This window comes from Lithobates pipiens, unplaced genomic scaffold (genome assembly GCF_037356315.1).
Source record: "Lithobates pipiens isolate NorthernLeopardFrog02 unplaced genomic scaffold, aLitPip1_a1.2 Scaffold_8, whole genome shotgun sequence".
NCBI lineage: Eukaryota > Metazoa > Chordata > Amphibia > Anura > Ranidae > Lithobates > Lithobates pipiens.
The window spans coordinates 611,340,211-611,353,177 of record NW_027507903.1 but is presented as its reverse complement, the minus strand read 5'-3'; the positions used below and the strand labels follow the sequence as shown (position 1 = coordinate 611,353,177).

Below are 12,967 nucleotides of genomic sequence, written 5' to 3'. Positions count from 1 at the left end.
GTTTGTAGCCGGGACAAGCTTTTTCCCCAGCCAGCACTCACAGCAGTTGACTGAGGACTAGTACCCTTTCATAAGCTTGAGCAGCTCACAAACAAAGTTTCTTTGATCACCCATAGGCTTCCTTTTGGTGATGTTCCCTCCTTACCCCTGCAGCCACCGCTGGCTGAAACAAGGGTGCTGGATTCCCTCCTTACCCCTGCAGCCACCGCGGGCTTACACAAGGGTGCTGGATTACGTAACCCTATCGGAGCGGCCTCAAAAATAGGTATGTTTATAGCTTAATCAGCGTAGGTGACATAGATTCCCATAAAAAAAAAAAAAAATCAGCAGGGAAGGGACAATTTTAGGATTAGTTAGGTATAGACTAAAAATTCCACTCCATGCAAGGTCAAATTTATTAGTAAGGCCTCTCTCCCCCATAGTAATCAGCTTCAATAGGAGAAAAAACAGCTATGGGGGGAAAAATGCCAGTCAAAATACTCACCTTTTTCTCAGCTCCCTTCCTGCAGGGGGGGAAGCCAGCACCCTTCAAGTAATATCTGGGGGATGATAAATATCTGAAATCTCATGAGTAAGGATGAGCCCAACTGCCCTGGGTTTAATTTGAATGTTGGCAGCACCTTCTAGTGTGCTACTATTGCTAGATCTCTGGTAACGCCCCTGAATCTAGAAGCGTATAGAAGCTTCTGAAAGTTAGGGGACAGAGGCCAGAAGGTTCTGATATGCATACTTAGTGGAAGCTCAGCATTACGGTGTGTGAAGGAATCTTGCCTACTGAGCAGCAGGGAGCACAAAAGGACAGAGTGAGTACATCAGCACACTCAAGGATTCACAAGGGGAGAGATTGGCACATGTTGCAAGCTTTCATAAGGGAGCTGTGCTTGATCCTTTCTATCCCTTGCCCTGGGAGATCTTTGGAGCAGGTAGGTGGGCTAGTAGACAAGCAGCAAGGAGGGGTTTTAGCAGTGCCAGGACAAGATCATCCTGTGCCCAGGTAAAGATGTCAAATTGCCGCCCCCTTCATTATGTGTAAGCATTATGAGGAGGAGGGGGAGAGAGCACAGAGTGCACCTCCTCCTGGCTCTCAACTCCTCTCCTTGCCACTTCTACTGATGGGCTGACAGAAGTAGTGATGCTGATGTCACTATTCCTGTCAGCCAATACCTAGGCTGTGTAAGAAAGATGCAAATACTTATTTCAGCCTACTCTGGCCCGGTCTCGTGAGCCGACTCCACTATGTCAGCCGGCAGCGGTTGTGGGGGAGAGGAGGGAACACTGACAGCAGATGGGCCATAGGAGCCTATGAGTGATGTCATCGCTCTCAAGCATTGCCACCTTGCCCTGCAGCTAGCTCTGTTTAACACATGGGAGAGGAGGGAGCATCGATGGCTGGGCCACTGAAGCCCATAGCTGCCATCACCACTCCAGACTTTACTAGCTGTTGCCAAAACACTCTCCCCTCTTCCCTGCAGCTGCTTGCATGATGGGGGAAGGGACAGTTTTAAGACTAGTTAAGAACTCCACTTTAACGTGATACTAAAGTCTTGTTTGTTTTTTTTTCTTGGTAAAAATAACAAATATATACTTACTTGCTGTGTGCATTGGTTTTGCACAGAGCAGCCCAGTTCCACCTCTTCTTGGGTCCCATTAGCATTGCTGGCCCCTCCCTCCCACTGAGTACCCCCCACACCAACCAGCTTGCTATGGGGTCACACAAGCTGAGCTGCAGCTCCGTGTCCATTCAGACATGGAGCACGGCCGCGCCTCCAGTTCTCTCTCTCTCTTCATTAGCTCAGTGACTTTGAATGACAGCAGTGGGAGCCAATGGCGCTTCGCCGCTGTCCCAGCCAATGAGGAGGGAGACGGCCAAGTCTCTCCTGCAACTTCGCTGGATCTAGATGGGGCTCAAGTAAGTATTAGGAGAAATTATTTGGACTTAGAGCATGGAATTTATAGGCACACCCATACAACTTGTTGAAAAATATGATATTTTATTTAAAAATGGTAAAAACAATATGTACATACATAAAATTAAAATCATTTTAGTAGTTTGACCTACATAGCACTCACGCCACCAATAGTACCAATTGTTACCAAATTAAATAAGGTCAAAAGGTGAAATTGACTTGGACAGTTGTTTCTTATGCACATTCAATTTTCAATCTCCTGAAGAAGCACTCACACACCCAACATGTAGAGTAACCTTCATAACGCCTCAACCACTAAACCATTTTTAACCCTTGGAATATCCACTGTCCAAGTCAATTTCACCTTTTGACCTTATTTCATTTAGTAACATTTGGTGCTATTGGTAGTCAAACTACTAAAATGATTTTAATTTTATGTATGTAAATATTGTTTTTAACCATATTTAAATAAAAGATCAGATTTTTCAACAAGTTGTATTGGTGTGCCTTTAAAGTCCATGTTCTAAATCCAAACAATTCTTCAATATAGTTAGGACGTTGGCACACAACTATCTTTGCATCCACAGGGCCATCCTGTGGTGATACAAAATATTACATTTTCTAAGGTATTAGGGGGGATGAGGGGGGCTGCTGCATACAGGAGGCTTTTTTTTATCTTAATGCATAGAATGCAAAAACCCTTTGCCTTCACAAACACTTTAACTAAATAATTATGTCAGAATATGACACCCAATAAATGATAAGATCAGGAAGACCATTCAAGGCAAAGTGACAGTTTTTTGGAAAGTGCTAGATTGATCCCCATATGTTCCCTTTATTTATTTATTACAAATATTTATAGAGAGCTGCCAATTTATGCAACGCTTTACATCTTGTACATTCAGTCGCCGCCCCCAAGAAACATATAAGATCTAAGGTCCCTAATTCACATTCATACATATACATACTAGGTCAAATTTGGGCAGGAACCATTTAACCTATCTGCATGTCTTTAGAGTGTGGAAGGGAACTAGAGTACCCTGAGGAAACCCACACGGGCACAGGGAGAACATGCAAAGTCCAGGCAGGTAGTGTCATGGTTCGGATTCGAACTGACGACACTAGAGTTTGCACTCCCTCACCTCTCCTTTTATTATAACAGCCAGTCACTCAACCTGGTGCTTCTAGGTATGGGGGAGCATGTGACCTCCTCCCCTGTGACAGTGGTTGGATCTAGCAGCCAATTATTAGTCTGAACACTGTCACATGACCAGGGGCGGACTGACAACTCATGGGGCCCCTGGGTAATAGGAGATTATGGGCCCCCCAGACAATAGGAGATTATGTGGCCCCCAGGCAATAGATTATGGGGCCACACAGTATACACACACACACACATACAGTATACACACATAGACATACAATATACACACACAGTATACACACACAGAATACACATACACACACACACACACACTGAAAAGGTACTGGAGAGGCGGGGCAGCTATAATCTTGTTTTTTTTTTTAAAACACAGATTTTTACATACTGTCCCTGGTTTTATTGAGGCTGGCAACCCTGATGGGGCCCCTTAGTGGCATGGGGCCCTCGGGCAGTGCCCGAGTGCCCGAATGGTCAGTCCGCCCCTGCACATGACTAAGGTGAGTGATGTCATTGCTCTCCTATGTTTCTGGATGCACTGATGGAGGAAGAATCACTTCATTCATTATGGCTGGAGAAAAATTGGGGTGAGTTTACAGACAAGGTGAGTATAAGGGGGTCAGAAAAGGCCCTTTCAGAAGGTACTGTCACTTTGCCTTGCATCGACCAAAAGGGAGAGTGTCCCTTTAAATGCAATAATTGTACAAGGGTGGCTTCTAAATTAAGAAGTCGATGTGACGAGATAGAAAAAAGAGAAGAGGAGATTTCATCACTTTAGGTTCTGCATGTGGTTTTGTGTATCTGAAACCCCTGTTCATGAGAAGGAAAGAGGAAGTGTCTCTGCACAGCATGGAGACAAACATTACAAAATAAAGACATGAATAATTAAGATTTACCAGTTTAAATTTGCATATGATATAAAAAGAGTTTATTTTACATTTTTAGCCTGAGAAGTAGCAAGCTTTGATCCACTACAGTACACATTGTTATGTAATGTTAAAGTGGACCTGACATGTCACGTTCTATAATAACAGTGTCTAGAGTGGGTGACTGGGGACAAAGAGAAGGCAAATTTAATAAATACTTTCTTCAGCTGTGTGTATACAAAAGAGCATGGGGGAGCTCATGTCCATAATGGGAGTGGTAGTGACACAGCCTCAAAGATCCACAGTGGCTCAAAAGTGATATGGTCCAGAAATATTTAGACAGAATAAAGGTGAATAAAGCACCTGGGCCAGATGGCATCCACCCACGAATCCTAAAAGAATAGAGCTCTGTCATTTCAAAGCCATTGTTTCTCATTTTTAGGGATTCTTTAATGACTAGAATGCTACCACTGGATTGGCGCAGGGCCAATGTGGTGCCTATATTCAAAAAGGTATAAAAGTCTTTACCAAGTAACTATAGACCTGTTAGTTTAGCTTCTATAGTCCGGAATATACTGGAGAGTTTAAAGAAAGACCACATAGATGAGTTATTGCTTGAAAAAAAATATTTTAAGCAACATGGATTCATGAAAGATGAAAGACAGAAGTTGTCAGACAAACCTGATTTCTTTTTATGAAGAGGTAATTAAGACCTTGGACAGAGGGGTGGCTGTGGATGTGGTACACTTGGATTTTGCAAATGCTTATGATACAGGTTAGGGGGGCCGGGAAGGAACAGCACAGTTTAGGGGGCCAGGAGGAAACAGCATAGTATAGGCACCAGGAAAGCACAGCACAGTTTAGGGGGGCCAGGAGCGAATAGCACAATATAGGGGGGGGGGCGGAAACTGAAGGGCACAATACTGGGGTCTGAGGTGGTTTTTCCACATGCAGAGTAGCTCAGGGAAGCTGGAATAGATCATAACTCCTGAGCCAATTCCTGACTGCTGTCCCCTGTCCTCACTCCTGAGTGATGTCACACAATCACACACAGGCATCTGGGATAGAAGGGAGTGCTGGTTGGGATCGGCTTTGGACAGTGATGTCAGCTGTGCTCCACAGCCTGTCAGCTATGTGTGATCCACCATTCATCTGCTTGTAATGAACAGCAGATCATGGCAGAACCCTTGGGGACCTTTCGCGGAACCCTAGGCTTCTGTGGAACCCAAGAAACACTAATTTAGATGTTCCTGATATTATAAGAATAGTTAAAGCACAGGGGAGATAAGATTACATAGATGGGGTAGGTTATTTCACTATATTAGCCTACTGGACACAACAAGGAAATAAAAAAAATGTTCAAATGTAAAATACCAGCTGTACCTCATTATATAATTCAATATAACGATAAATACAATATGTTCTATGTCATGGGTCTTCTCTTAAACTCAGTGTGCTTACGTGACATCAGTCTTTTTTTCAAAGAAACATGCACCTCTCACTGTATCTGCTGTTGCAAGTATGACTTTTTAAAAAATTCCTGTAATACTCGCTGCCACACCCAGACAGGCAAACTAGAGTAGCTTCTTCAATGGAACAAAGTTCTGGTTACAGCAGTCAGAGGTTCAGAGTAGCCATTTTTAAATATTTAATGAAAATTAAAGAAAACAGTGCAAGAAATAATTACAGATAATATATTTAAAATAAACAGACATACGCAGCATCCAAATAAAAAGATTATAAACATGAAAATAGTACTTAAGTGGAGTCCGTCTGGTCTTTGTTGTAGAATTTAGATCACTTCCAGAGTAATTCCAACCTAAAGCCCCATACACACTATCAGTTTTTCTGCTGAGTTTTTCCTTCAGATTTACCAAAACCATATAATATTAGGTCAAACCTTAGGAGTTTCAATGAGTATGAAATCATGCAGGCCCTTCTACTACATGGCTTTGGTAAACCTGAAGGAAAAACTCAGCAGAAAAACTGATAGTGTGTATGGGGCTTAAGAGTCATTGGTCCGCAAAAAGTGACTCCTGGTATTCTTAGTAGTTTCAATAAAAAACGAGAGCTCCAATTGACAAATAGAACAGCTTTTTCTTGTCGCGCAGAACTATAACTCCACCTAATCAAAGGGTGTATTAAGGGTGAATAAACCCTTAATGTCACTGTACCCGATAATAACACCAAAAACCATCTTCGTTTCTCCTCCAGTGTTGACTCCATTGCATTTTCCCAAAATAGTGAAATCTCCCAATGTTCAGTGAATATTCATAGAAATTAAAAATCCTCGTTTTGCTTTTCCCTAGGCAATATATCTGCAAGCTACCTCAGGAGATTTCTTCTTTTTAGGACATTTGGACAGCAAGTCTGCAAACCTTAAAACTCAAGTGTAGAGCTTGAACCAAAAAATATAAATGTATAGTATGTGATTGCATTGTTCCCGCTCTTCTGATCACAAAGCGGAGGTTTCAGTGGACTGATCCTTTCGTTTTCATAATGACCCTTTAATGATCAAGAGTATATGTTAACAGATGCATTCTTCTGGAGTATGATCCTTGACTGAACACCCAATGTTCTGCTCGACTTCATGACAAAATACTGCCATTCAAAGAATACCCACCAAGCTCTGCATAATTTAAGCTTGTCCAAAATAAACCACTTAAGTTTTAATATTGACTAAGCAGTTTTTCCTCTTGTGTTTCCAAGAAAAAATCCATAAAAGCCAACTTCCTATAAAACATTCTCTAAATAAAGCTATTTCCTGATTGCAAATTTTTTGTTCTGCAAAGTCCTTGACTTTCTAATTCTCATACTAGAAAGTATAACCACATTAGGTTATGGTGAGGTGGACAAAAAGGAACCTAAACTGAAAGTATTTACAAAAACAAATGGTTTACTCCTCTACTTGGGCTATTTAAGTTTACTTTGCAAAAAAAGTTTAGGAATTTCCAATTAAATTGATACCCTTTTGTACCAGAGAATTGTTTGAAGACAAAAATATATAGAGAGATTTTTTTTACCAGAGCCAGTTTTGAGAAAAAGTATTTTACTGTAAATAAAAAGTATAGTTACATATGTTGAAAAAAGACAGATCGTGTCCAACCAATTGAAAAAAAATTAAAAAATAATAGGAAACCTCCATATACATAATCCTATATCCACAGATGATCCAGGGGAAGGCAAGCCAATGCAGATATCTGTTTTAGTCTTGTTGGCCATCATAAATTTAATGTATGTAAGCTCCACAGGAATAAACCCTTTATTTTTGGAACAAGTGATACAAATAAGACATTTTCTGTTTTAAGAAGGCTCAACCGTAATTCATAAATTAAAAAAAATATATAGTTACTTAGGTTGAAAGATGTTGCACATGTTGTGCACATGTTGGTCAACTTAAAAATAAAACATTGGGGGATTTACTAAAACTGGAGAGTCCAAAATCTGGTGCAGCTGTGCATGGTAGCCAATCAAATTCTAACTTCTAGCTTGATCAATTTGACAAAAAAAATGCTCCAGTTTTAGTAAATCAGCTCCACTGTATTCTTTTGTTTTTTTGTTTAAGGTGTTAGGAACTTGTAAAAGCGGGAGTAAAGCCAGTTTCAAAAAACACTTACATTTCCGGCATGCCGGAAATGCTAACTTTCACATTGGTTGTGCTCTCAACCAAACTTTCAAACTATCCAATGTCTGGTTTCATAACTGATCACATGTGCAGCATTATGGCAGTTGAAGAATCATTAGAGGCCAAGATGGCAGCTTCCTTGACTGAAAACGATAGAAGGGTTTACTTCCACTTTAATTGGGGATGCTTATATCCATAATATGAAAATGATCATTATATAGGTTGAAAGAGACATGTGTCAATCAACTTCCCCTTAAGCCTTCATTTGGGTTGGGGGGGTGCGCAAATGAGCCCCATTTTGTTGCTCACCCACTGCCCTCCTTAAGCTGCAATAGGCAGCAGATGGGGGTGTTTATCCAACATGAAGTGATCAGCAGGTGGGAAGCCTATTCTGGCAAATGGGAAAGCACCACAAACTCCTTGCAACTGTGTGCAATGCACACGGTTATGGCACATTTGTTGTCAAAGATGAAGTTAAAACAAGCAGTGAGGAGGCATCCAATATATAAATACATAAGTGGTCTATGTAGTGAACTTGGTGTTGAGTTATTCACATTAAGGTCATCACCGAGGAAAAGGGGGCACTATTTACGTCTCAAGGAAAAGAGATTTCATTTCCAAATACGTAAAGGCTGGTTCACAGTAGTGGTGAAAATGTGGAAAAGACTCCCTCAAGAGCTGGTTCTGGCCAGCTGGGTAGATTACTTTAAAAAAAGGCCTGGTTTATTTCCTAAATGTATATATTATAACTGGATACTAATATTTATAAGTAAAGGTGATCCAGGGAATATACAATTGCCTATTGGGGGATCAGGAAGGACATTTTTCCCCTTTTATTGGTTGAACTAGATGGACGTGTGTCTTTTTTCAACCAGACTAACTATGTAACTATAAAAGTATGTTACATCACCTCCTTACTAGTAGCCTCTTAAGCAATGTCTGAATGCGGATCGGGCTTCAGAGGAAAGGAGGATTTAGATGCACTTCTAAATCTACCTGACAAAAGGAAAAAGATAAGTAGCCAAGGGCTCGCTATAGTTATTATGGTTGAACAGTTTGATGTTATTTCAAATGAGTTTAGCTCCCTCTACTGGCTGCCAGGTTCTCTCAGGATTTTTCCTTTTTCATTGAGAAGGAATGCAGCAGAGTATTGTGGGAGATGTAGTTTGGAGGAGGAAGTGACTCTGTTAGCCTGATCAGCCCTGAACTACAGGAGAGACAATGCGGAGCACTGCCTGCTGGGAGCAGTAATAAAAGGACCAGTGCAGCCTGTTTTCAGTCTCTCTGGACGCCATTCAAGACCTGCCAGCAGGAGGTCTGTGTGTGACCAGGAGTGAGAGACTGTGGCCTATACAGCGGAGAGCAAGATCGCCCGCCTCTGAGGGATGTTTGAGGACAGCCCTGCTATTCCAGCAAGCGGACCAGCCTGCACTTCAGAACAACTGGAAGATCCTGCACTTCAGCCCATCGGGTGTTGCACCACAGCGTGCACATCTTCACCAGACAGAGACACCGAAAGGGAATCAGTACGGAGCCTAACAACCACTGGAGTCTATTGTGGTGAGAGGGCACCTGCCCATTCCAGTAGAGGGTACGGTATTGCTGAGTGAGTTATATCTACAGACTGCTGGTGAGACTTGTAGTTCCATGGAGGTGAATCTACTTTTCCATAGGCATCATACAGCTGGCCTTTGGGGCCTTGTCTGTTCCCCTGTGCTGTAAGGTCAGTACTGTTATTGCACTCACATATAAAGAGGAATCTACAAGTGGTGATATCACTTCAATTAAGCCATCTTCAGCATATCTTTTGTCCTACAGTTATTTTTTTTCCTTTGTCTTTGTGGATTACAAATACTGCAGTTTAAACATCAGGCTGGCTGAAGATACCCGGAGTGAAATAACTTTTGCCATCTTCCTCTTTTCCTAAGCATTGCTGCTACACTCGTAAGTTGAACTCTGAATTGCAACCTAGGGGGAGCCCTTCAGTATATGATAGACTTTATACTGTGTCTCCGAATGTAAAGATTATACACTGTATTTTGGTGTGTGTGTTGAGGCCTCAGTGGGAAGGTATTTAATATATGTTTTGAGAATATTGAGTACTTATCCCTGTTCACATATACTCTTTAAATTGACTATAGAGGTATAAGTTCTGTTTTTATGTGCCTTAATTGATAATGGCTCCGGTATATTGTGTGAGTTTCTCATTACTAACGCAACATTTCAGAATGGACCCCAAGGTTTCGAGGTAAGAGAGGATCTGCAGAGTCGGGGTAGGGAGTGGGGTATAGAGTCAATCAGCAGCCCTCACAGGGGGAACCGCTACAGATATGTATTCCTTTGTTTTTCTTGAAGGTGTTAGGAACTCATAATCTGCTGATACGTATATCCATGAATATAAAAAATAAAGTTCCATAGATTGAAAGAGACAAAAGTCGGTCAACTTCACCTTGAAAAGCAAAAAGGTTTATATACTTGTGCTTTTCTTGATGGTGTGAGGAACCAATGAATTGGGGATAGCTAGATCCAAAAAATGTAAAGTCTATAATTACATGATTTAAAAAAGGTATACTGTATGTTGGTCAACTTCACATTAAAAAGAAAAAACACTTTTGCATCCTTTTGTTTGTCCCAAAGGTGTGAGGAACCAATTAATTGGGATGCATGTATCCATAATATGAAAATTATCATTACATAGGTTGAAAGAGGCATATGTCGATCAACTTCATCTTAAAAAGAAAAACATGTTTGTATACCCTTGTTTATCTTGATGGTGTTAGGAACTCATTCATTTGGGGATACTTACAGTATATACATAAATATCAAAAATATAGTTCCATATGTTGAAAGAGACACACTTCGGTTAACTTCACCTTGAAATGAAAAAAATTTTGCATCCTTGTGTTTTCCTCGAAGATGTGAGAAAGACAAAAATTGGGGATCCTTATATCCATAAATATAAAGATTATTATTACATATATGAAATAGGAATATGTTGGTCAATTTTGCCTTAAAAAGAAAAAAAAAATGTTTATATCCTCGTATTTTTCTTGAAGGTGCTGGGAAGCCATGAATTGGGGATACTTGTATCCATACATATGAAAATTATATTTACACAGGTTGAAAGAGACATATGTTGGTCAACGTCACCTTAAAAAGAAAAAACATGTTTGAATCCTTGTCCTTCCCTCGAAGGTGTGAGGAACACATGATTTGGGGATATTTATATCCAATACGCAACACTCCATCATAGAATCTTCTTTAATTTTGTTTCTAAAACAAAATTCTTTGTTTTAATTTTGTTTCTGAAGAAATCCCATATCTAAGATGCTAACGAACAGTTGAATATATTGCTTGATCGGAAGTAGGTTTAACAGCAGCATAAACAACCTGGTTATCATTGCTTGAAGGGTTCTCTCTATTTATTTTTCCAGCACCATTTTGGAATGCTTCCATGTTTAAATGAGCATAAACGGTGCCCCCAAATTCCTAGAACAGAAAAACTGTGTTATTTAGAATTCATAATCGTTCACCATTAGGGATTCAGTAAAACAGTTCGAATAAGATTTCCTTCCCGTTTACTTATTTAGAATCCCAACTAAATAAGTAAACGAACTATGAATTATGATTGGTAGCTGCAGTTGCAATTTTAACTTTTAGCTACACCTGCTGGAGATGCATGGAACAGCAGCATTACTATTCAAACATACAGGAGCCCACAAGTCTTTCCTACAGAGTAGAACACAGTGATCACTACTATTGACTATAACCGCAGGCAGTAGTCGCATATAAAAAATCAGACAAGCTGGTTGTACCCAAGTCGATCTATTGATCGACTTGGCTACAATCAACCTGCCCATAGACGGATTGAATCTCAGCTGGTCCCTGCCGCGTCAGCCAAATTTTGATCAATCTATGGGCAGCTTACAAAGGCTACTTGAGATTACTTTGTGTTTGGAATTTTCAATTGAACTGATACCAGAGCAAATTTTAACTTATTCCCTATGAGCCTGTTAATTGGGCAATAACCTTGTGTAGCACTAACCCCTGAAGGAGCTGCTGGTTAGATTGGGCTTACCGTTACCTTCTTTTTTCCTCACTTCACGTCTAGGGGTGTCCAGTGGTAGATGGCCCAGTAACTTGAGAGACTGACAACAGATCCACTTGATTGGATTTTGTTTGCAAAACGTAGACAATGAACAGTCTCTTAAATTGGGATCAGAGGGTTGGAAAGGAAGTTCAGGTACTCTTAGCGTCAAAGTCAAATATTGAAGAACTTGCTTACTTTGACTGCATCCAGAGAATAGCCATTCGCAACTGGATGTTCACTCAAGTTGGACAGTCCCTCTCTCACAAGGCCTAGCAGCCAACAAGGTGCTTAACTCAGGAACAAGTCTCTGCCACAGACGTTGTTGTAGAACATACAAGATATGTCTCTGCCACAGACGTTGTTGTAGAACATGTAGGAAAACTAAACTTGAAGAACACTCGTGGGATACCTGGATCTTTCAGCCAGCTTGGCGATATCCAGGAGACCGGATTCTCTTGGGTACTTCAGCCCTTCCAGGCTCTTACTAAGAAACCAACCCATACGGGGTCTTCTTCTGAAGAGTCCTCCCCTGGAATGCTTGAGTCACTTGGTCTCTCACAAACCGGAGACGGCACCCAACCACCTCAGAATCCTCCTTTAGTTTCCTTGCCTCAGGCTAGCCAGAACCAAGACAACAAGATCGGGTGGATCCACACCCCAGGCCATAGCCTTCCTGGGGGCTGGTCAGGAGGACCAGGACCATGAAGTCAGTACATCCTTCTGGACCAGAACCCCGAACCACGTGACGTCCGCATCTTAAATGCCCTCTCCCAGAAAGCACAGCAAGAGCGCCACTCCCACTGGGCGGGCTCCTAGAGAGAGTAACTTAAGCACCCAACCAGACCATAGTTCCATACCTGTCAGAAGAGACAGTGCCCCCTGTCATCAGTCGCAACTTCTCATAGTCCAGTCAGACTGATGCTGAAGTCCAAATTTAAACAATTGTACCCAAACCAAACTGCAGTTTAGGTATAACCTTAACTTTGAAAAACGCATAGCACATGCTCTTCAGGAGCCGGTGCTACACTTGTCATTACTTAAAGGGGTTGTAAAGGTTCATTTTAATTTTTTTTAAATAACAAACATATCATACTTACCTCCACTGTGCAGCTCATTTTGCACAGAGTGGCCCAGATCCTCCTGTTCTGGGTCCCACGGCGGCTCTCTCGGCTCCTCCCTGCAATAGCTAACCCCCTCTGGGAAGCCCTCTCCCATGGGGGTTACCTTGCGGGTGCGCTCCTGTCTCATACACTCGGCATCCATAGACACAGAGTGTATGTCTCGGTTCTGCCCCCCGGCGGCCGTGTCATTGGATTTGAT

General features: G+C 41.5%; 1 protein-coding gene across 1 annotated transcript in view; it reads right to left on the bottom strand.

Annotated features, from left to right (window-relative positions):
* Window positions 1–5,556: 5,556 nt before the first annotated feature.
* The window catches only part of LOC143961373 (uncharacterized), a 321,284-nt gene continuing 313,873 nt past the window's right edge, over window positions 5,557–12,967 (bottom strand). Inside the window, exon 7 of the mRNA XM_077470638.1 lies at window positions 5,557–11,046. Coding sequence (XP_077326764.1) covers window positions 10,888–11,046 — 159 coding nt within the window. The 3' untranslated portion in view covers window positions 5,557–10,887. The remainder of the gene's footprint in view (window positions 11,047–12,967) is intronic.